Raw genomic sequence first — 24000 nt, forward strand, 5'->3', positions numbered from 1 at the left:
ATTTTTTACTGATGCGCGTCGCGTCAGGTGGATGATGATGATGCAAGTGAAGTATTTTCTTAATTAATAATTCTCAATTCGTCATTTATATGACTTTTATGACACGGTCAGTCCTGCTGGATCAGCCTGAGGTGTCCTGGTCACGAGCGCAATGGTTCTAGTTCATGGATCCGCCCTGGTGCGGTTCGAACCTGCAACTTTCGGGTCAGCCTCCTAAGGTGTTTGAGCAGTAGGGCGCAGCGGCAGTCATGTTGCCCGGGGTGGGGGTGTTCGGCACCAGTCTCACGACTCGGGTCATCATCCCTCTGCTGAAGAACGAGGGCTTCTCGGTGAAGGCGTTATGGGGTCGCACGCAGGAGGAGGCGGAGGAGCTCGCACGCGAGATGAACGTGCCCTTCTACACTAACCGGATCGATGACGTGCTGCTGCATCATGATGTGGACCTGGTGTGTATCAACCTGCCGCCGCCGCTCACGAGACAGATCGCCGTCAAGACGCTCGGTGAGTGACCAAAGGAACACTCAAATATAGTGTATACACGACAAAAAGTATCATAGCCTAGTGTTACGATGCTTTTTTTGGACATGTTATCATGGCATTCTTTGAAGTACCATGTTTATTTTGTAAGAATGGTTTTGCAAAATAGAGGTCACAGTGAGGCACTTACAATGGAAGTGAATGGGGCCCATTTTTGGAGGGTTTAAGGGCAGAAATGTGAGGTTAATACAGTAATTTTATAAAAGCACGTACATTCCCTGGTGGAAAAAAAAAAAAAAAAAAAAAAAAAAACAGTTGAAGCTGGTAGTTGTATTTTGGAACATGGTAGCTGGTCCAAGCTGGTCATGAGCTGGTCATGAGCTGGTTATGAGCTGGTCCAAGCTGGCCATGAGCTGGTCATTAGTGGTCCAAATTGGCCATGAGCTGGTCATTAGTGGTCCAAATTGGTCATGAGCTGGTCATTAGTTGGTCCAAGCTGGTCATTAGTGGTTCAAGCTGGCCATGAGCTGGTCCAAGCTGTTCATGAGCTGGTCCAAGCTGGTCATTAGCTGGTCCAAGCTGGTCATTAGCTGTTCATGAGCTGGTCCAAGCTGGTCATTAGCTGGTCATGAGCTGGCCCAAGCTAGTTGAAGCTGGTCATGAGCTAGTCCAATCTGGCCATGAGCTGGTCCAAGCTGGTCCAAGCTGGTCATTAGCTGTTCATGAGCTGGTCCAAGCTGGTCATTAGCTGGTCCAAGCTGGTCCAAGCTGGTCATTAGCTGTTCATGAGCTGGTCCAAGCTGGTCATTAGCTGGTCATGAGCTGGTCCAAGCTGGTCATTAGCTGGTCATGAGCTGGCCCAAGCTAGTCGAAGCTGTTCATGAGCTGGCCATAAGCTGGCCATGAGCTGGCCCAAGCTAGTTGAAGCTGGCCATGAGCTGGTCATGAACTGGTCACGAGCTGGTCATGAGCTGGTCTTGAGCTGGTCGATGCTGGTCATTAGCTGGTCTTGAGCTAGTCCAGGCTGGCCATGAGCTGGCCATAAACTGGTCATGAGCTGGCCCAAGCTAGTTGAAGCTGGTCATGAGCTGGCCATTAGCTGGTCCGAGCTGGTCATGAGCTGGTCAATGCTGGTCATTAGCTGGTCTTGAGCTAGTCCAGGCTGGCCATGAGCTGGTCATTAGCTGGTCGAAGCTGGTCATTAGCTGGTCCAAGCTGGTCATGAGCTGGCCATGAGCTGGTCATTAGCTGGCCATGAGCTGGTCATTAGCTGGCCATAAACTGGCCATAAGCTGTTTTTTTTCCACTTCTGGGTATTATTTGAGCTGTAAAGTTGTTTAAAATGTCATTTTGCGAAATAATATGGTTTATGGCGTTACATCGTCATTGCAACAAAGTTGCAAAATTGCGTTACTTGACACAGATATGGTTAGTAAGTGATTTTATCACACTAAAATCACATTAACATGCATATTATTTACGTCGTGTGGCTATACTTTTGAAACAGTAAGTATTTTAATGTTTACGAGTTGGCCCCATTCACTTTCATTGTAAGTGCCGTACTGTCACCTCGATTTTTGCTTTTTTTTTAAATAAAGGAGGGACGAGTCAAAGTCATTTTTTGTGGTAATCAACATTATGCTACAAATGCTGTCGATTGACCTTAACTTGTATTAAACCTGCAATATTTCTTTAATAACGCTTCATTCCTTGGACGAATTGCTCAATGCTTCACATGCCAGATCTTGTGATAGCTTGTTATTGTCAGTGCAGGTTAGGTGTGGCTTTAAAAACCAACCCCGGCATCACAAAACTGCATCACCAGGCAGAAAATTGTAATGTAATCGTCTTTTCTGATCATTAATGCCCCCATTTAGCTGCTAGATTTTCAGAAGAGATCTCAACGATGTCTCAAACTGTGCTCAGATTTGCCAAGATACCAAAGTCTGCAATCAAAAGTTAAAGATCAAATGAGCTGTGCGGTCCACTTTATTTTCTTACTGTATGTCAACAATTGACTAATTTATGTCAGTTTGTAGTTCTCCTATAGACGTTTGTGTCTGTTGTCGTGTCAGTAGGAGAGACTATAGATAGACTGATGTTTGCAGGTGTCCAGTAACAGACAAAAATAACCTGTGAGTCTGACAATTAATAATCTCTGAGGATCAAGACCATGATCCCAAAATAACCTCTTATTAGCAGATCAGATCATTTTCCTCTGTCTTTCTTAAAGGGATAGTTCACCTAAAAGTGAAAATACTCTCATCATTTACTCGCCCTCATGCCATCCCAGATGTGACTTTCTTTCATCTGCTGAACACAAATTAAGATTTTTAGAAGAATATCTCAGCTCTGTAGGTCCATACAATGCAAGTGAATGGTGATTAACACTTAAAGCTCCAAAAAGCACAGACAATCATAATAAAAGTAATCAATACGACTCCAGTGGTTAAATTAATGTCTTCTAAAGTGATATGATTGCTCTGGGTGAGAAACAGATCAATATTTAAGTCCTTTTCACTATAATTGTTTACTTCCAGTCGCTCTCCGATGTGTGTAAACGCACTGGCATGTTCAAATGAAAGCAAAACCAATTAAGGAGGGAACCGAGTCCCGTTGTAGACAGGCAAGTAAACAATTATAGTGAAAAGGACTTAAATATTGATCTGTTTCTCACCCAAAGCAATCGTATCGCTTTAGAAGACATTAATTTAACCACTGGAGAAGTATTGATTACTTTTATTATGATTGTCTGTGCTTTTTGGAGCTTTAAAGTGCTAATCACCATTCGCTTGCATTGTATGGACCTACAGAGCTGAGATATTCTTCTAAAAATCGTTGTGATCTACAGAAGAAAGAAAGTCACACATATCTGGGATGAGTAAATGATGAGAGAATTTTCATTTTTGGATGAAACATCCCTTTAATGCAGATCTCACCCTTCTTAAAGTATTTTTACTGGTTGCTAGGATGTTCTGGGTGGTTGCTAGGTGGGTGCTTACTGGTCCTATTGGGGAAAAATGCCCCCAAAATGTATAAGTTGGGGGAAAAAATGGCCTTCATAATGAATTCTTCTGTATTGTTTGTATCACCTTCTATATTTTATTCTAGGCTATGTTTAAATATAGTTTTATACAATGACTTGATGTTGATTTAATTTTATAGGCAACAACCTAAATACTCAGATTGACTCAAACTGATTAAAAGTATTTTACATGAAAGTATGACATGCAGTGTGTTTTCATATGGTTAGAAACAACATGCCCTCATAAAAGATTGTTGTTGCTTTTGACGTTATTTTCAGGAAACTTACCCTCCAATTCTCATTACCGCAACTCGTACGGATGTTTTACTTTGACTATTCATATTGTTTTCAATGATGATTCTCATTTCTAACACTCATTTTTTTTTGTTGACAATATTACAGTATAAATTATGATTAAATGAAGCAAAGTCATTTAGTTAATATATTATCAGTTGCATCTCTAGATGATATATACCAAATTCCATACTAATTAGACAAACGACCTATGATGATTTCGAAAATGTAGCTTGGTTTTTAAAAAACAAATCAAAGTGAGAGACAATTTAGTTAGACAATTTAAATCAATATTTTGACATTATATTTTAATGTGAATAAATCAATGGTACACTTCTAGTTTCAATATTATTTGAACTTTAGACCTTTTGTTGGACAAGAAAAACTAGCTCCATACAGTAAGACCAACATTTGTTTCTTGACCATTGAAAATGGGCAAAATTAACCATTTATGCATGGAGCCACATTGAGAGCCTCATATCTCTGGGATTTAATGATGAAGGGCCTTAAAAATTACGATACAAAAAGGAAAGTTTGTTTTGAACCAGTATCTAAAAGCATATTAAAATATCTTTAGTACTTCTGGTGTTAAAAGCACTCCATCTTTGGAAAAACAACACACACACACACACAAAGTGTTTTTGTCCCATTTTTGGACCCGTAGTTTTGCTCCAAAATCATAGGCGAAAATTGTCATTTTGACTCCCCTCTACAAAATAATGGATTACTTCCTAAATATTGATCCATGGCATTTAATATTTTGGCCTTTGTCATCATATGTATTTATTTCACCAGATGACATGGAATGACCCAGAATGCACTGCGATGAACTGCATTGCGTTCTTGTGAATGGCCCCTTTGAAGGTGGCTGCCTATGTAGGCAGTAGACAGCTCAGTAGGTTTTGGAACAGAGCTGATATATGTATTGATATAGACAGCACAAAAATGAAACTAGCATGAAATCTTTTGGCTAAACAGATCAAATGAGGGTGGTCATACTGAAAGAAATACATTTAAAGTCACTCAACAGCAGTCTGATTCAATGTGATTGCAAATACATGTTATACACATGGTCACATTACAATGTTCTAATCCTGTCCTAATGTGCTGCAATCAAGCAATTGGCTAATGAAGGGGAATTCTGTCCATTTTGGAATTCTAAAAATAATTTGTCCATGAGATCTTCCCAAACCCCAGGATCAGAATTGGGTCAAGTTCTTAAAATGTGAGATTTGTACCAGCTGGTTCGGTCACTGGGTTTTGTTTTCTTCCTTAGTTCGGGCTTTCGTTTAATGCCCATGCACACATCTGAATCATCTTCCCTCTTCTGCTCTTCTCACTGATTTCAGGTCTGTGTTGGGCTTATCATTTCACTTATGAAAGCAGAGCTATAGCAGTGATTTGCCACTCACCAAAGCATATGCGCTTTTAGTGGAATACATTAGCATTTCCAGTGCGTTTGGCCCCGATGGATTTGATTCATCTTCACTGTGTGCGGTTTAAAAAACAGCCTCCCTGAATCCATTATCATTGCAGTCAGAATGTGTCCTGCTGCACAGACAGTCATTTAAAGGTCAATTTATGAATTGCTGCATGCAATTTTACCCATTTCAGCCTTGTATTTACTATCGCCTTAATTGCCTTAATTGTATGTATTATTATATTAGACTATATTATAATACATTACATTATATTATAAGCAATAAGCCACAAGAGGCTGGGATTTACAGTGATTTTACCACACTTAATGTATGATGTGTTTTCTCAGGGCAATGCTGTCAGGATCAGAGAGGCTCAGGACCCAAACGCAGAGTGAAAAATAAGGTTTAATTAATACAAAAATAAAACCTCCCACAAGGGGGAAAAACAAACACAAACTACCCCGTTGGGGAAAACGTAAAGTAATTAATCCAGGCTGGGGCAGAGGTTACAGGGAACCGGATCAAACGGACCGAGAGCAGGATTAAACACCACCAACATACAGAAAAGACCGACTGGAAAACAAGACGAACTGGCACTGGACAGCACACACGAGGAGGATAATATAGGGAGATAAATCTAACGGGTTTGGCAGGTGAGGCAAATTAACTAACAATAAGCAAACAAGGAGGCGGGGTAAGACGTAAGACGTAAGAAACTGAACATTTGGAGTGGTCTCTTAATTTTATCCAGAGCTGTAAATTACACACAGACACACCTCAAATATGAAATTTGAAGCCGCTGTTTACACTTTTACGTGTTAAGACCAAAGTATAGTCTTACTTCGGTTTTCCATTCTTGGTGCATGCGTCTGGCATTGAATGTGCTAAAAGCGTATCGCAAAGCAGTCATAGTGCACATGCGTCGAATCCGTCCATAAAGGGCGGAAAGTATAATGTATAAAGGGCATAAATGTAATTTATGTTGTAGAAAAAGCATACGTTTCTTTACGTAATGTTAACCACATGCGTTATTTTATTCGAAAATTGAAAACCAGCATTCGACAAACCCCTTGGAAATGATTGCGAATTAGCCTTCCCGTTTCACCTACAAATTAACATCATGACTGAAAAGCTTTGTAGTGTCTCACGTCCACAAATTACTTTGAATTTCTTTTATACCAATAGTGAATCGTACCGAATTGTACCCCAGACCACCGTTTGATGCAAACTAGTTCGGAAAGCTTTCACACCGACCAGACGAATTGAACGTATACGTCAAACAGAAAAGCTCTAGTGTGAAAGCGACTTTAATGTGGATCAGCTTTTCCTTCTAAACCAAATCCAGCAGTTTGTCTAAGAGACCCCAGATTTAGATTGATTGTTCTGTGTGTCCAATGCTTCCGCTGAATGCCGCCACTTGTTTTGGGATTCCCCCGGCCCACCACGTTAAGCTCTCTGGATGACTATTTACATGCTAATGTATGCTGGATGAGCAAGAGAGAGAAAAAGAGAGCAGCTCTGAGGAGCTGTGAAATTCTCTTTGTTCGGTCAAATTAATCACTCAGCAGAGCTCTTTCAGCCTGCTTTCTTAAGCCCTGACAAGTGAGCATTCCTGAGCGTATGTGTGTATGGCGAGGAGGAAAGCAGCTACCGCTCACTTCCATAATGGTGCTGCTCTTCGTACATTGTTTATCTGTCTCTTATAATGTTAAGAATTTGGCCGGAGCTAGGTATCTTAGAAGGCAGCATAATTACGCTTCCTACCTTTTGGTCTTTGCATAGGGACTGCACCTATGATGCCATAAAATGTTGCCTAGGTTTTGGAACGGAGCAATATATTAATTTCTGAGGTTATCGGTTATTTGCATTTGCTCCAAAGCAAAAAAAAAAGGCCAGGTTTCATGCATAGAGAAGCTAAATGCAGTCTCACTTCCTGCGGTTTGTGACTACATCCTGTCCTCTGAGGCCGGTGAAGGGTGTGTGTTGTTAGACTTGTGCTACTTCGTATTCATTAATACAGAACTGAGCATGTCGCTTGAGCATCCTGGTATCATGGTGTGATGTCATAGGAAATGAGAGACAGGAAGTGTTTAGTGGCAACGGTGGTAATGTGAACTGCAGGCGTTGAGAAATTTTTAGCATGCTGTCATTGTCTTAATAAGGCAAGACGGCCAAACCTTGTTCACGCATGATGTCAGATAATGTCCTTCCTGTTTTTAGGGCTCCTTCATTTAGAAGTTTCACTGAATTGGACAAAGAACTTGTTGTTTAATTTAGAAATAATGTTTAAAATTAAAATAATGCATCTGTTAGTTCACTAGTCTAGTGCAACTGTTGTCTTTATGTATCCTAAATAAACACAATTATTATTTTCACACTTTTTGCAGAATTTGGAAAAAAATTTAAGTTTGATTGGAAATTACGGCCAATAAAAATATTCTGCTCACAAATTATATTTCCCTTAAATTGTCCACCTGGTTAACAAGTACACTAACTTTTGAAAACACTTTATTGGGGTAAAATTGTTTGGTGTGGTGGAAATGACGCCACAACTTTGGGACAGTTTTTATAGAAATAATTTTCACGCATTAAATATTTAAACGGTTTGTTTATTTCACTCATTGTTTAGACGATCACAGTTTTAATCATGTAATAATTGGTATTTTCACTGTTTAATATGAAGGGTCTGGGACAAGGTTAAAACAGTTAAATCTACACATAAAATGCATTTGAAAATGACTAAAAATAAAAGATGAAGGCCAGGTAAGTCAGTTTTAATGTGAACTTAATATAACAAAAAGAAGAGTTAGTTCGTAATAATAATAATCAACCCCTGGGATATGAAAGTCCTTGAAGTTGAAGAAACACCCATACAGTATATGCGGTATACTGCCTACTGTTTGTTTGTTTGTTTTTTAAAACTAGTATGTGAAACAGTATGCAGTGATGTACGAGCATACTACTCTTACTATTTCTGCAGTATGTATATTATGTGGAATATATATGTGATTCCCACAGAATTACCTGCATTTATGTATAATTTGTCTTAAAATCTGGTTTGATGTTCATCTAAGTTACAATTATGAACAAACACAATCTGCCTCGAAAAAACGTAGATATTCATCTGTCCACAGTTAGACAAATTGCCTATAAATGGAGACGATTTAGTACTGTGGGTACTCTCACTAGAAGTGGCCGTCCTGCCAAGATGACTCAAAGGAAACACCGCAGAATGCTCAAAAAACCCCAGAGTGACAGATAAAGACTTGAAGGAATCATTGGAACTGGTTAACATCTCTTATGGGTCTACTCTATGGAAATCATTAAACGGGCATGGTGTCCATGGCAGGACATCATGAAGGAAGCCGCTGCTTTCCAACAAATATATTGCTGCGCACCTGAAGTTTGCCAAAGACCCCCATGACCCTCTACAACGCTACTGGGGAAATGTTTTGTGGACTGATGAAACTAAGGTTGAACTGTTTGGGAAGAACATGCAGCACTACGTATGGCATAAAAAGGGCACCGCATACCAACATGAAAACATCATCCCCACACTGAAGTGGTGGTGGCGTAGTGGACTAAAGCACTGAACTGGTAAGCAGAAGGTTGTTGGTTCAATCCCCACAACCACCACCATTGTGTCCTTGAGCAAAGCACTTAACTCCAGGTTGCTCCAGGTGGTGTTGTCCCTGTAATAAGTGCACTGTAAGTCACTTTGGATAAAAGCATCTGCCAAATGCATAAATGTAAATGCAAAGTACGGTGGAAGGAGCATCATGATTTGGTGCTGCTTTGCTGCTTCGGGGCCTGGATCACTTGCGATCATCGAGGGAAAAATTAATTCCACCTTTTGGAGTGGGTCAGTCAAAGTCATGAACTTAGCCCAATAGAGATGCTGTGGAATGACCTCAAGAGAGCCGTTCACACCAGACATAATAAGAATATGGCTGAGCTGAAGCAGTTCTGTAAGGAAGAATGATCCCAGAATTCCTTCTGAACGTTGTGCAGGTTTAATCCGCAGCTCCCGGAAACACTTGCTTGAGGTTATTCCTGCCAAAGGAGAATCGACCAGTTATTAAATCCAACGGTTCACTTACTTTTTCCACAGCACTGTGAATGTTTAAAGGGATGTGATCAATAAAGACATGAAAGATTATAACTGTTTGTGTGTTGTTAGCTGAAGCACATTGTGTTTGTCTATACTTGTGACTTTGATGAAGATGAGATCACATTATATGACCAATTCATGCAGAAAACCAGCTAATTCCAAAGGGTTCACATACTTTTTCTTGCCACTGTATTTCATTTGTCACACTGGATTTGAAACGTTGCATTTACAGTGCAGTGTGCTTTGATGTGTACTGCACTTTTTGTTTTTTGTTTTTTTTTGCAGATTTAGTTGGTTATATATATAGCATACTGCAAAAGTATTCACAAGTAGTGTACTATTCCTAACATGGCCAAACATTCATATATTCAGTTCCCTGAAATGTCACGTGACAAGCGAGACGGATCGACTGAGTCCAAACATTCCAGACGTGTCTAAAATATGCTGAGTACCAAATATAGTATTTTCTGTCCCACAAAGACCAGGAAAACCATAACATGAAGATAAAAGGGATGGTTTATTTCACCAAAATACACCACCCCCGTCACCATCCTTGATTATTTCAGGTCTTTAAAGTGCTTTGCAATTAAGTTCAGCAATGAAGGTTTTACTCCTCCGGACAAATGTGTGTATCTTGGCACAAACATATTGCTGAAATCAACACAGCCTTTGCTGCACACAAACACTGAAAAGAGAAAGAAAACAAAGCAAAAATTGACCTGTCAATCAAATGACAACATATTCAGGCCTCTCACGATGACATTTGACCACGGCAAGTCTAGCTGGCAGCACAGAGATAAGGTGGTATATCTGTTGGTCTAGGCAAACAATTGGTTTTGCATACACCGAAAACAGGCATGATAGTCAAATCCTGTCCTCATAGACTGACTGGCTTCAGGAATCAATACAACTAGAAAAAGAGTGAGAGAACCAAATCTGGTCAATAACGAATTCTTTGAATTGTTCTGGTTAAATAATGATTGAGATATTTAGTCTTTCTACATCCCTGCATTAGAATTGTAAACTAACATTCCACATTTAACCTTCCCATATAAAAACTATATAAACTATAGGATGCAGTTCTTGTAAACATGAGCGTCTTACAGTGAGGCAGTAATCGCCGGAGTGATGAAACGTCTGCCTGTATCAGATCAGCGAGTGACCTCTTGCATACACGCTTGCTCTTACAACAATAACAAACAGCTCTCGACTCTTGCTGCTCATAATGAATGCGATAACATGCTCATTACAGAGACCTATCCTCACCTGCTGTATGCTAATGAAATCATAAATAGTCATGTCACTTTTAACAATCAGCGCTTGTGTGAATGATTGTTCTACTTCCTATGAATCCAGACCGATTTGACATTTATGGTTATTTTTAATTATGGGCACTGTTGCGCTCTATTGGTCCATAATAATTAATTATTATAAGTTAACTATTATTGTCATCAAACAGTTCTATCATGTGAATGTGTCATAGCCTCTCAGCAGGATAATCAAGAGTGGATATTCACAGCGCATCAGTCCTCTGAGCTGCTGTGTCATCGTATCAGGAAAAATGAGATTAGGATTCCAGAAAAGTCGTGTTTAAGTGCTCCCGGTGTGGGTGGAATTCCACATAGGGAGGGAAGGGAAGTGTTATCTTTAATGATCTATTCATGAGCATGTTTATGTACCTTATATAAACTCGATGAGAGGTCTGTAATCACATATTACAAGTGTGACGCGACTAATGAGGGTATATAATGACAATCTAAAATTATTTTGAAAAAATCACAATAGTTTGTTCACCTTCATCTAAAAGTGTTAATGAAATAAACCCGTGTGAGAGAGTTTCGGGCCTGTTGAGAAAAAAGTAAATTTCCCCATCGGGCCAATGTATTTGTTTTTGCATTGCAACGTTTATTACGTATGTTGATTATGTCGTCCTTGCGTTTCAACAATGTTATGCTGATTATGCCGTTCTTGCGTCCCGACGATCTTACGTATGTGGATCATGTTGTTCTTACATTCTGATGGTTCTAACATTCCAACAATTTTATGTATGTGGATTATGTCGTTCAGGCGGTCCGACGATTTTACTTATGTTGTTCTTGCGTTCCAACGTTCTTACATATTTAGTTTATGCCGCTCTTGTGTCCAGACGATCTTACTTATGTGGATCATGTTGTTCTGACGGTTCTAACATCCCAATGATTTTATGTATGTGGATTGTCGTTCTTGCGTCCAGACGATCTTATGTTTGTTGATCACGTCGTTCTTGCTTTCCCTATCGGGCCAATGTATTCGTTCTTGCGTTCCAATGTTTATTACGTATGTTGATTATGTTGTACTTGAGTTCCAACAGTCTTACATATGTGGATTATGTTGTTCAGGCATTCCGACAATTTTACGTATGTTAATTATGGCGTTGTTGCCATCTGATGATTCTAAGTATGTGGATTATGTCGTTCTTGGGTTCCGATGATTTAACGCGTGTAGATTATGTCATTCAGGTGTTCTGACGAGTTTAAGTATGTGGATTATGTTGTTCTTGAATTTTGACAATCTTATGTTGATTATATCGTTCTTGAATTTCGACAATCTTAGGTTGATTATGTCGTTCTTGAGTTTCGACAATCTTATGTTGATTATGTTGTTCTTGCGTCCTTATGATTTTACGTATGTGGATTATGTCGTTCTTGCGTTCCAACAATTTTACGTTTGTGGATTGTCATTCTTGCGTCCCGATGACCTTGCGTATGTGGATTATGTCGTTCTTGTGTCCCGATGACCTTGCGTATGTGGATTATGTCGTTCTTGTGTCCCGATGACCTTGCATATGTGGATTATGTTGTTCTTGCGTTTCGACAATTTTACTTATGTTGATTATGTCGTTCTTGCATTCCAACGATCTTACGAATATGGATCATGTTGTCCTTATGTTCCGATGATCTTACATATGTGGATTATGACGTTCTTGCATTTAGAAGATTTTACTTATTTTGATTGTCGTTCTTGCGTCCAGACGATCTTATGTATGTGGATCATGTTTTTCTTGTTTTGATGATTCTTACATTCCAATGATCTTATGTATGTTGATCATATCATTCATGCTTTCCCCATCGGGCCAATGTATTCGTTCTTGCATTTAAACATTTATTACTCACACTGGCGGCCAAAAGTTTGGAATAATGTACAGATTTTGCTGTTTCGGAGGGAAATTGGTACTTTAATTCACCAAAGTGGCATTCAGCTGATCACACAGTATAGTCAGGACATTACTGATGTAAAAAACATCACCATCACTATTTGAAAAAGTCATCAAAAGCCATCACTCCAACACCTTATTCTTGAGTAATCATGCTAAATTGCTAATTTGGTACTAGAAAATCACTTGCCATTATATCAAACACTGCTGAAAGATATATGTTTCATTAAATGAAGCTTAACATTGTCTTTGTATTTGTTTTTGAGTCGCCACAGTATGCAATAGACTGGCATGTCTTAAGGTCAATATTAGGTCAAAAATGACAAAAAAGAAACAGCTTTCTCTAGAAACTCATCAGTCAATCATTGTTTTGAGGAATGAAGGCTATACAATGCTTGAAATTGCCAAAAAAACTAAAGATTTCATACAAAGGTGTACACTACAGTCTTCAAAGACAAAGGACAACTGGCTCTAACAAGGACAGAAAGAGATGTGGAAGGTCAGATGTACAACTAAACAAGAGGATAAGTACATCAGAGTCTCTAGTTTGAGAAATAGACACCTCACATGTCCTCAGCTGACAGCTTCATTGAATTCTACCCGCTCAACACCAGTTTCATGTACAACAGTAAAGAGAAGACTCAGGGGTGCAGGCCTTATGGGAAGAATTGCAAAGAAAAAGCCACTTTTGAAACAGAAAAACAAAAAGAAAAGGTTAGAGTGGGCAAAGAAACACAGACATTGGACAACAGATAATTGGAAAAGAGTGTTATGGATCTTAACCCCATTGAGCTTTTGTGGGATCAGCTAGACTGTAAGGTGCGTGAGAAGTGCCCGACAAGACAGACACATCTATGTGCTACAGGAAGTGTGGGGTGAAATGTCACCTGAGTAACTGGACAAACTGACAGCTAGAATAACAAGAATCTGCAAAGCTGTCATTGCTGCACATGGAGGATTTTTTAAAGAAGTTCTGAAATTTTTTTTTCAAATTGTAATAGTAATTTTTCACGTTATTAATGTCCTGACTATACGTGATCAGTTGAATGCCACTTTGGTGAATAAAAGTACCAATTTCTTTCCATAAGAGCAAAATCTGGAAATTATTCCAAACTTTTGGCCGCCAGTGTATGTTGATTGTTTCATTCTTAAGCAAGGTGATTATCGTTAAGTAAAATGATTAATATTACACACCATAAACACTACCTAAAACTAAATTAAAATTAAAACTTAAACATAAAACAAAATAAAGACAATTGAAATTTTCTAAACAATAATAACCCTGTTCTTGAGTTCTGACAATGTTACGTATGTGGATTGCGTCGTTTTTGCATTCTGACAATTTTACGTATGTGGATTGCGTCGTTTTTGCATTCTGATGATTTTACGTATGTGGATTACGTCGTTTTTGCATTCTGACGATTTTACGTATGTGGATTGCGTCGTTTTTGCATTCCGATGATTTTACGTTTGTGGATTGCGTCGTTTTTGCATTCCGATGATTTTATGTATGTCGATTGTGTCGTTCTTGCATTGTGATGATCTTAGGAATGTGGATTATGTTGTTCTTGCATTACGATAATTTTACATATGTGGATAACGTCGTTTTTGCATTCCAACGATTTTACGTGTGTCTCATGTCGTTCTTGCGTTCTGATGATTTTAGGAATTATGGATTATGTTGTTCTTGTAATACAATAATTTTACGTATTTGGGTTATATTGTTCTTACATTCAAAGAATTTTAGGCATGTGGATTAATCATTTATTAATTGTTTTTAATAGTTTTGTGAATTCCGCTAATATAAATCTGCCTTCAAGGTAGCATTGTCTAGCTAGCTGATGTAGATGAGGTTGTGTCGAAATTGCAAGAGTGACTTCCCTTTGTTACAGCAATCAGTTGCAATGGGTTGAAATCATAAATTAGTAATGTTCAGTTCCATATGCAATCATTTTCTAGTAAAAGTATTTATAGCTAAATAGCTGTCAAATATAAGATGTAAATTATTTGTTTGTTTATTTTTTGATGAAACCAGCATTACAGTGTTAATTAAAAAATATAGAAATACATTTTATGACATAAATATGCTGTTGCTGCAAAAAAAAAAATCAAATGTATAATTTTTTTTGATTACAATTTTGCCAGGGCAAGTAAAAATCTGAACTAATGGCTTGACTGACACCCAGCAAAAATTCTTATTGCGAGCCCTGAAATGTAGTGTTAATTATGTAGTAATTAACATTTTGGACATTTAGTCATTGTGAGAAAAATAGTTGCAACTTAATAGATCTAAATCTTCTAGCTTGGAGATTTTATAGAAAATCTTTCACAGAACAGAAAACCGCATAGGCTTAATACTTGACAGTTTGATTCAGTAGAGATGACTGGGGCGACGGAGCATGTCCTCAGTGTGAGCGCCGCTCTGAGTCGAGAGGTACCCAGCCATCCTGGTTTAATAGCTCGAGGCGTTTGGCTTGTAAAAGACACAATGCCAAGGAATTTACGGTGACAATGGAGCAAGATGCACTAGATCATGACAAAAGATGACAGCATAAAAGACACAGTCCATTGGGAAGCAGCAATGGCATTATGTTCACGGAGACACAGCGGGGAGTTTTCACGAGCCTACAGTATGTTATTCAATAATCATCTTCAAAACACCAAACAACAGCAAACATGTGTTGTGAATGTCCTGTAATTGTTTTGACATGTACACCCTCAGATTAATTAGAGACGGACGGCTCATAGTTAATGCACATAGCTCATTGTGTACGCCCACCGTCCACCCAATAGCATGAGCAAGGACATCTAGAATAACAATGCATTTATGTGTCACTCCAGTGATTTATGAATGTAATCTGCACAACTCCTGTGTAAAAGTCTGGTTAATGTTTTATTGCACTAAGCGTGTCGTTTTAATAAGAAAAGGGAACGGTAGTGGTTAACTGGCCCTTAGAGACAAGAAGCAGTAGGGTACACATGCCACCTTGAGATCTATGTCTTTTGTTTTCCTTCAGAGGTGGAGAAAAAGACACAGAATTGGCTGTAGCAGTGGATTTAAAGGCACCCAGGCCCCTCTTATTGGGTCAGATGATCTTTTGTTTATCGTATTTGGAGAACAGTATGATGAATAAGAGCTTGTGTGCTGTAGACTTGAACAAAGCATAGCTACTTCGAGGAAATGCTACTAGTAACATTTCATTTTGTAATTCTGATAAAATCATAGTGTTGTTTACCAGAAAAAATTACTGAGTCTCGTCCCTCCTTTTCAGCACACATCTGGGTTACAGTGAGGCACTTACAATGGAAGTGAATGTGTCCAATCCGTAAACATTAAAATACTCACTGCTTAAAAAGTATAGACACAAGACAATATGTGTGTAAACATGATTTTAGTGTGATACAATTGCTTACTAACTTTTTCTGTGTAAAGTTATAGCAAATTTTACAACTTTGTTGCCATGACATTGTTACACCGTAAACCCTAAAACGAATGTAAAAATTACGATTTAAACAACTTTACAGTTCAAATAATATACAAGTCTTAACAGAGCAAGTAATGCAAGTGCTTTCTAAACGTTTCACATTTCTGCCTTTAAACCCTCAAAAAATTGGCCCCATTGACTTTCATTGTAAGTTTTATTTTTTATATTTGCGGAATATTCCTTTAAGCTTTGTGCGACCTTCGGGACATTTTTGTCTTTCATTTTTTTTATTTATTTATTTTTTATCATTTTGGCTGTGTTAATGGCAATGGGATACATTTTGGGGGGAATTTTGATATTTCAACCTCAGTTCCTATAATGCATCTATAATACACTGTGTACACAAAATAGTTACACTCAGGACCTCCAGGACAAAAATGTCCCAATTGAAACCCATTAAAACCGCAATATTTGATCCCAGTGCCATTAAAGCATAAAATCATGAATTATATGATAATATGCTTTCATTCCGGAGCTCTGGCTTCAAAATTTACATTTGTACATTTTCCACCAGATGGCGCCATTTTGCTCCTGTTTAGCCTATGGAGCAAATACAAGCTTTTTCCCTATTCTCCGTATTTTAGAGCACTGCAGGCCAGTTGAATAAATGATGCAGCTACAATTGTGTGTGTGTGTGTGGGTGTGTGTGTTGTTATGGATGTCAGAGTGTGTTTTGTATGTGTGTATTCAGAAATGTGTGTGTGTGTGTGTGTGTGAAAAACAACAGTGGCATTATGTAAACAAACTGGCATTTTAAAGGGTTAAAATCCTGAAAATGAATGAATATTTGTTAGTTATGATCAGGACTGATGTTGGTTAAAAAAAATTAACTCATTGAAAGTGGAAAATAATATTGATATATAATATAATTATGGCAGTTTTTTGACGCGGACATTTTTGTCCTCTAAGGACCTCTGAGTAACTTTTTTTTTTATTGACGCACAAGGGTTAAATTGTCAAAGTGCCTAAAAAATGTGCCGCTTCTGCATGAGATCCTGAATAGAAACAGCGAGACGCGACACTGTGGTACAAAAACGTCCATCTAGCACATTTATACATTAAAAAAAAACTAATGAGAAATATTTGATGGACTCAAAAACGCATCAACAGCCCATAAATATGTCTAACGCATAAACGTACTTTAATTTGTCATAATTACCACCTTTACTGAACACAGTATGTATATAATATACAGTACAGTATACCATATTCATATGCTTTGGTATTTAAATGGTACTCCAACACTTACAACATTGCCACTGCTAAACAACTATGGCACTACTGTGGTACTTTTTTGTGAGCATCTCTTTGTTTATGTGCCATAAACATTAGCCATGATGACTATCCTAAATACTCCAGTGAGAAATAATTCCTTAGTTGACATCAAATTTAGCCAGGAACAAAGTTGTCTCGAGTGTTTGTATGTTGGGTGTCTAATAAGATTGTTCTTTGAATCCGCAGAACTAACATTGTTGTAGTCGTGGAGTCAGACGCATCCATCACGCGCATACAGATGCTAATGCTTATGGATAATGTCTTAGCATTTCACTTTGTGTCAAAGCTTCAGTCAGCAGAATTAATGCGTTAACACATGCGATTAATTAAAGTTTAACGCGTACATTTTTCTTAATCACGATTAACGCCTTTACTGTTAATACAGCATAAACACTGATGTGAAGGGCGGAACCTTTGTAAAGTGTCCGCCCGGAGTCATTACACTGACGCGCACACCACAGCGCCAGAAGCCTTATACAAAGTGGAACCTACAGGCTAAGCATAAAACAGCATAACGCGGCGGTCCCATAGATATTCTATGGGCGGTACTGTTGTAATACGAGCCGTGGAGGAAGTTATCTCAGTAAATAAAAGAATCTCTGTCAGTGGTTAAATGGAGAAAGGAGCTCTTAGCGCTATTTAATGTACAAAACAAGCCCAGATGGGACTTTAATTACCACAGGAGCAAGTCAAGTCTTAACTATCACCAAATGCAGAATGAGACGTTTTTGTCTAGAAGCGTTTTTCATGGTGATTTCAAAGATGGACGCTCTGACGTGAATCAAGAACGCAGCTTCACGATTGCTGTAACAAAGTGAATAGCCACAGTCTACTGGCAGATTAATACTGTGGAGGATGAGAGTTTAAGAGATTTAATGCACATTGCAATGAATATGCAACCTGTCTGAGGACTAGTTCTTTCAATTAGACTTTGGGAAACGTTTAATGTTACTCGAATTGGTGCTATTTTAGTGGATTTCTTGTGGAAGGCTTTGTTTGGAAAATGTTAATAAAGCATTATAGTGTTACATATTGTTTTACTTTATTTCCTAAGATGGAAATAACTGCATTTTGACAAGAAGATAATTATATAGTGTCAAATTTCAACACTTTCAAAATCTGCGATTTTAGACATTTTAATCGACTGGCAGCAGTAGTTTTCAAACAAAAACATCTGTCAAAATTAGTGGGGAAAAGTCTTTCATTTTTAATTTCGAACAGATTCTCTTCCATGATAGGCTCTGAAACAGTCATGTCATTGTTTTGCAGTAAAACGCCACTTGTAATAGTTGTTGTACGAGATTCATTTGGTGCTTTTTCATGAAAAAGACTATCAGTCATGGCATTGTGTTTGTTCTGGCTCCAGTCTTGTAGAAACACATGACTGTGATATCATCACAGATGGCAAGTGATTTTTCTGTGACTTCCTGGTTTTCCGTCTTTGTTTATTCCAGGCAGATGAAAGTAGATGGAGAGCATTGTGTTGTGTTTGAATACAGACCTGTGCTCGGTTTGGAATAGTACACTACCATTCTACTCTTGCTATTTCTCCAGTATATAGTATTAAAACGGTGCACAGTATGCATGAAATACTTTTGCCAAAATGCACAGTGTACGGCAGACCACACACTGCTTAAATGAAATATTCCACAATGCAATGTGCTCGGAATGACCTTCCATTTCCATTGTGACGAGTGAGCTCTTTCTTGACTGCTAAAAGTTATGACATTTTTACACAAAATTGGATTAAAAATGCAAAACAGCCATTTTTATATCCAAGAAGTCAACTGGATGTAAAACAAACATGCACACCATTTATTTGCAATGGATTATGAAGGCAAAATAACCATTTTAAATTCCAAGATGATATCTGGACACCACTCAATGAATTAGACATGAAAAATATGAGGTCTGCTTTCATCATTTCCGCGTGTACATCGTTGCATAATTTCATGTACTATTTAAAAACAATTCTGTGCAGTATTAAGTAGTAAGATAGTTATAAATCTTGATGAACATGTTAAGAGAGTAAATATGGTCAAGTTTGACTTTAAAAGCAGATGAATGCACAACCACTAGCCTTGGGATTGATGCCTTTTTCATGCTGATGTTTTTTTGTTTTTTCTCCCAATTTGGAATGCCCAATTCCCAAAGCGCTCTAAGTCCTCGTGGTGTAGTGATTCGCCTCAATCTGGGTGGCGGAGGACGAATCCCAGTTTCCTCCATGTCTGAGACCGTCAACCCGCACATCTCATCACGTGCTTGTTGAGTGTGTTGCCATGGAGACATGGCGCGTGTGGAGGCTTCACGCCATCCACTGCGGCATCCACGCTCAACTCGCCACGTGCCCCACCGGGAACGAACCACATTATAGCGACCACGAGGAGGTTACCCCATGTGACTCTACCCTCCCTAGCAACCGGGCCAATTTGGTTGCTTAGGAGACCTGGCTGGAGTCACTCAGCACGCCCTGGGATTCAAACTAGCGAACTAGTGAACTCCAGGGGTGGTAGCCAGCATCTTCTAATAAACTGATGTTTAAAACGGCATTAAAATAATTCAGGAACACAATCTATTTGACATAAAGAATACAGCAGTTGATCAGCCCAAAATGAGTATTTAATGTAAATTCTATGAATCAAAATTAATCACAATTACAGTATAATGGGAAATAATCGAGATGTTATGATTTTTGTCGTAGTCCTGCAGCCCTAGTCGATACCCACATTTCTGTTTTGCGGGGGTTTTCCTGCTTTACATTTTTTTTGGTGACCGCCCAAGCCAAATTTCGGGCCACCGAAACAAATTTAATGATATCCATTTTGCATTTTATGCTTTATGTGCCTGTGCTCGTTATATAAAATAGCTGTTTTTGTGTGTGCGTCTGTGAGTGAACATTAGAGAGTGTGATCGATAGTGTGTGCTGGTGTAGAGTCTCTCGGGGGATTTTGTAATTCAACCCCAGAATGACCTCCTGCTCGCCGTCAGATGTCTTTCTCCGCCCATTTCACATTGCAGTCATGATTTGATGATTTTACATTGAGTGTGGGCGTATGTACTCTCACTCTCTCACATGTGATAGTCATATATTACAGTGTGGTGGTCTTACATGACCACACATTGTGTGTTCCTATGTTGTTGCATTTAGATAGGCGATACATTGTGTGTAATGTAAATTGTAAATTGTGGGTGGGGCGGCCCATCTCCCTGTGGTCGTAGCTAATGTCTTCATAACTAGTGATTGATCAGCTTTACAGTATATTGGCCAGGCTGATTAATTATTAATGAATCTGTACATGAATGGATACAATTTCTAATCACTTTGCCGTGTCAATAGAAAATGCACACTGTTCTGTTTTCCTAATTGTTGTGAATTTTAAGTAAATATTAGGGGTGTAACGCCAACCCTGAATCAAGAAAATTAAAGATTAAAAGTTTGTATTATTATTATTATTATTATTATTACTTTATAGACATATGCAAAACAGTTTGTTTCCTTAAAAATGTAGCTAAAAGTACTGTTCATAAAAAAGCTAAATGATCCATCAGAGATGAACTGGGACTAAAAACAGCCCAGAACAGGGCAATGGTGACACCAAATGGAAATATTAGCTAATAATTCTGCTTACTGAAAATACGGAATTAAGTTTGATACATATGCTGCATGAACACCTGTCACAAACATTTAAAATATTTAAAATCTGAAATAGTATTGTCTCTGATTACATCTAAATATTCTTTTTATATGTGTATATATACACAGTATATATTTTAAACCAAATAGTTTTCCTAAAAATTGATGTCCACATATGTTTTAAATAACACTAAGCTATAGAAAGTCTGATATATATATATATATATAATAGTTTATTATGTTTCATATTGTTGTTTGAAGCATTTGTTCATTATTTGAACTGGATTATGGAGGTAAAATAACCGTTTTAATTTCCAAGATGATAACTGCATCATAATGTTTACCATGACTGTGATACACCGTTATTTCAACATCAACAGTCAGACTCATACATCCTTGCTCTGTTTGTGTTTGTTTACGAACAGATGTCAAGGGGCTTTTATGTTTGTCGAGCTTCTTCTGGCCATGAGACGTTATTAGAATATAGTTTAGTGGAGCGGTGAACTGGTCGCTGTGATTAATGTGTCGTGGTGTGAGGCGGAACACAGCAGCAGGATCTCTGCCATAAAGATGCAGCTGTATCCCATCACACACACACACACACACGTATTATCTTGCCATTCATCGGTTCAGACAGAGTAGAAATGTGAGATCAGGCGGACTGTTGGATGAATCTATTTCTAGCACACATAGCCAGACCTGTTTTACTCGCTTGTTTTTGAATGCTATGGGTTTTAATGTGTTTTTAAACCCTGAGGTAATGAGGCCACGTCTGTGTGTCTGTGTGTCTGTGTCTGTGTGTCTGTGTCTGTGTGTCTGTGTCTGTGTCTGTGTGTGTGTCTGTGTCTGTGTGTGTGTCTGTGTCTGTGTGTGTGTCTGTCTGTGTGTGTGTCTGTCTGTGTGTGTGTCTGTCTGTGTGTGTGTCTGTCTGTGTGTCTGTGTCTGTGTGTGTCTGTGTCTGTGTGTGTCTGTGTGTCTGTGTGTCTGTGTGTCTGTCTGTGTGTGTCTGTGTGTCTGTCTGTGTCTGTCTGTGTCTGTGTCTGTCTGTGTGTGTCTGTCTGTGTCTGTCTGTGTGTGTCTGTGTGTGTCTGTGTGTCTGTGTCTGTGTGTGTCTGTGTGTCTGTCTGTGTGTCTGTGTCTGTGTGTGTCTGATTGTGTGTGTCTGTGTGTGTCTGATTGTGTGTGTCTGTGTGTGTGTGATTGTGTGTGTGTGTGTGTGTGTGACTGTGTGTGACTGTGTCTGTGTGTTTGTGACTGTGTGTGTGTGTGACTGTGACTGTGTGTGTGTGTGACTGTGTGTGTATGTGTGTGAGTGTGTGTGTGACTGTGTGTGATTGAGTGTGTGTGTGTGTGTGTGTGTGTGATTGTGTGTGTGACTGTGTGTGACTGTCTGTGTGTGTTTGTGACTGTGTGACTGACTGTGTGTGTGTGTGTGTGTATGTGTGTGTGTGTGACTGTGTGTGTTTGTGACTCTGTGTGTGTGAGACTGTGTGAGACTGTGTGAGACTGTGTGAGACTGTGTGTGACTGTGTGAGACTGTGTATGTGTGTATGTGTGTATGTTGAGGAGGAATGGTAATCCCAGTACTGGTAAATGTGTTTTAACCCTCTTTGGTCAATTACAGTTTGTGTTTTCAGGATGTTGTTAGGGACGTTTACCAAGTCAAGCATCACCGATCAAACCCCTAAACCTAAGTATTAAACAGTTGTCCCCTGGTGGACGACAAAAAAAAAAAAAAAAAAACATAGACCCGCATTGAAGGAGGGACCCAAGCCATATCTAGAGAGCAGAATATCATAGACACTTGGGGATGAACTCTTTTGACTTGGCTAGAAGGCACGTTTGTTGTCGACAAACATCTGATTACAACGTCAAGATAGCGATTTAGATCCAGTAATCCAATGTTGGGAAAATGGCCTGTTTTAAGACCATGTGAAATGAGATTTGAAACCCATTTAGGCTAAAAGATTTTTTAATTTCATGTTTACTTTAAACCTGAAATAATCTGTATTAAGAGGTTTTCATGCAAAACAAATGCTCTCTTGGACGTAATTTTGCTGTATAGATGAAAAGAATCCCAACAGATCCATTTTATCTTTTCACCTTTTGGATTCTCACCTCTTAATTGCTGTAAAGCATACTTTTCTCTCTCTGTGTATCCTCAGACGACTGCTTTGGGTTCCATCATTAGCTTTGTTTTGTAATGTAGCTGTTTTCATGCGTTACCTTTTGACATGTCGCAATTTAATATCTTCTTTCTCATCTCTGCTTCTCTCTCGCTCTCTCTATCAGTGACGAGGCATCATTAGTGTGATGGAAGTGTAATTATCTCCTCTCTGCTGCTCTCTAACATGCCCAATTAAACTCTGTGCAGGGAAAAGAGCATTTAGGAACTCAACTGTGCAACTGAATCTCAGCAATGCAATATTTCCAGAATAAATTTGCGGCAAACCAACCTGCCCAATTTGGGGAATTTAAAAACTGTGATTTCCATGCCTGGAAAAGTCATGGAAATATTTTTTTTTTTCTAATAGCTCACTGGCTCTTTGGTAGTGCTATATCAGGGTTTCTGCAGGTCGGAAAAAAGTCTTAAAATTGGCCTTTCGCAAATTAAGGCCTTAAAAAGGTCATGGTGCAAAGTTTTGCATGAGGGATTGGTTTCTCGTTGCGTTTAAGTCGTTTTAAAGTGAAGAGTATTTTCTGAGCATGAATAGCCCCATACCACTGATCCGCACAGAATTAATAATACCAAGTTTTTATTTTTGATTTTGTTGAAAAGTTACATTAACACAAATTTAACAAGGTCGATAGAAAACAGGAAGTGAGGCAATATCTTGTCAATGGGTTTTCGTATTGAAACAAAACTTGGTATACTTCATCAGGACCGTGGTCTGATTGTACATGCAAAGTTTGGTGACAGTACCACCTATGGGTCAAGAAATGTGAAAATGGATATTTTTGCCCATAACCTTTGAAACGAATGTCCTAAAATCATGCGTTTGGTGTCTATGGATTCCTTGGGTCATGAGGATTTCAACGATACCCATATCAGCCATATATAATTTTTCCAATATCAGCCATACTG

General features: G+C 38.6%; 1 protein-coding gene across 1 annotated transcript in view; it reads left to right on the plus strand.

The window, feature by feature from the left end:
* The window catches only part of LOC127431998 (glucose-fructose oxidoreductase domain-containing protein 1-like), a 32406-nt gene that overhangs the window by 296 nt on the left and 8110 nt on the right, over positions 1–24000 (plus strand). The window contains exon 1 of the mRNA XM_051682713.1: positions 1–501. This exon is cut by the window's left edge and continues 296 nt beyond it. Coding sequence (XP_051538673.1) covers positions 249–501 — 253 coding nt within the window. The 5' untranslated portion in view covers positions 1–248. The remainder of the gene's footprint in view (positions 502–24000) is intronic.

This window comes from Myxocyprinus asiaticus, chromosome 41 (assembly GCF_019703515.2).
Source record: "Myxocyprinus asiaticus isolate MX2 ecotype Aquarium Trade chromosome 41, UBuf_Myxa_2, whole genome shotgun sequence".
Classification (NCBI taxonomy): Eukaryota; Metazoa; Chordata; class Actinopteri; order Cypriniformes; family Catostomidae; genus Myxocyprinus; species Myxocyprinus asiaticus.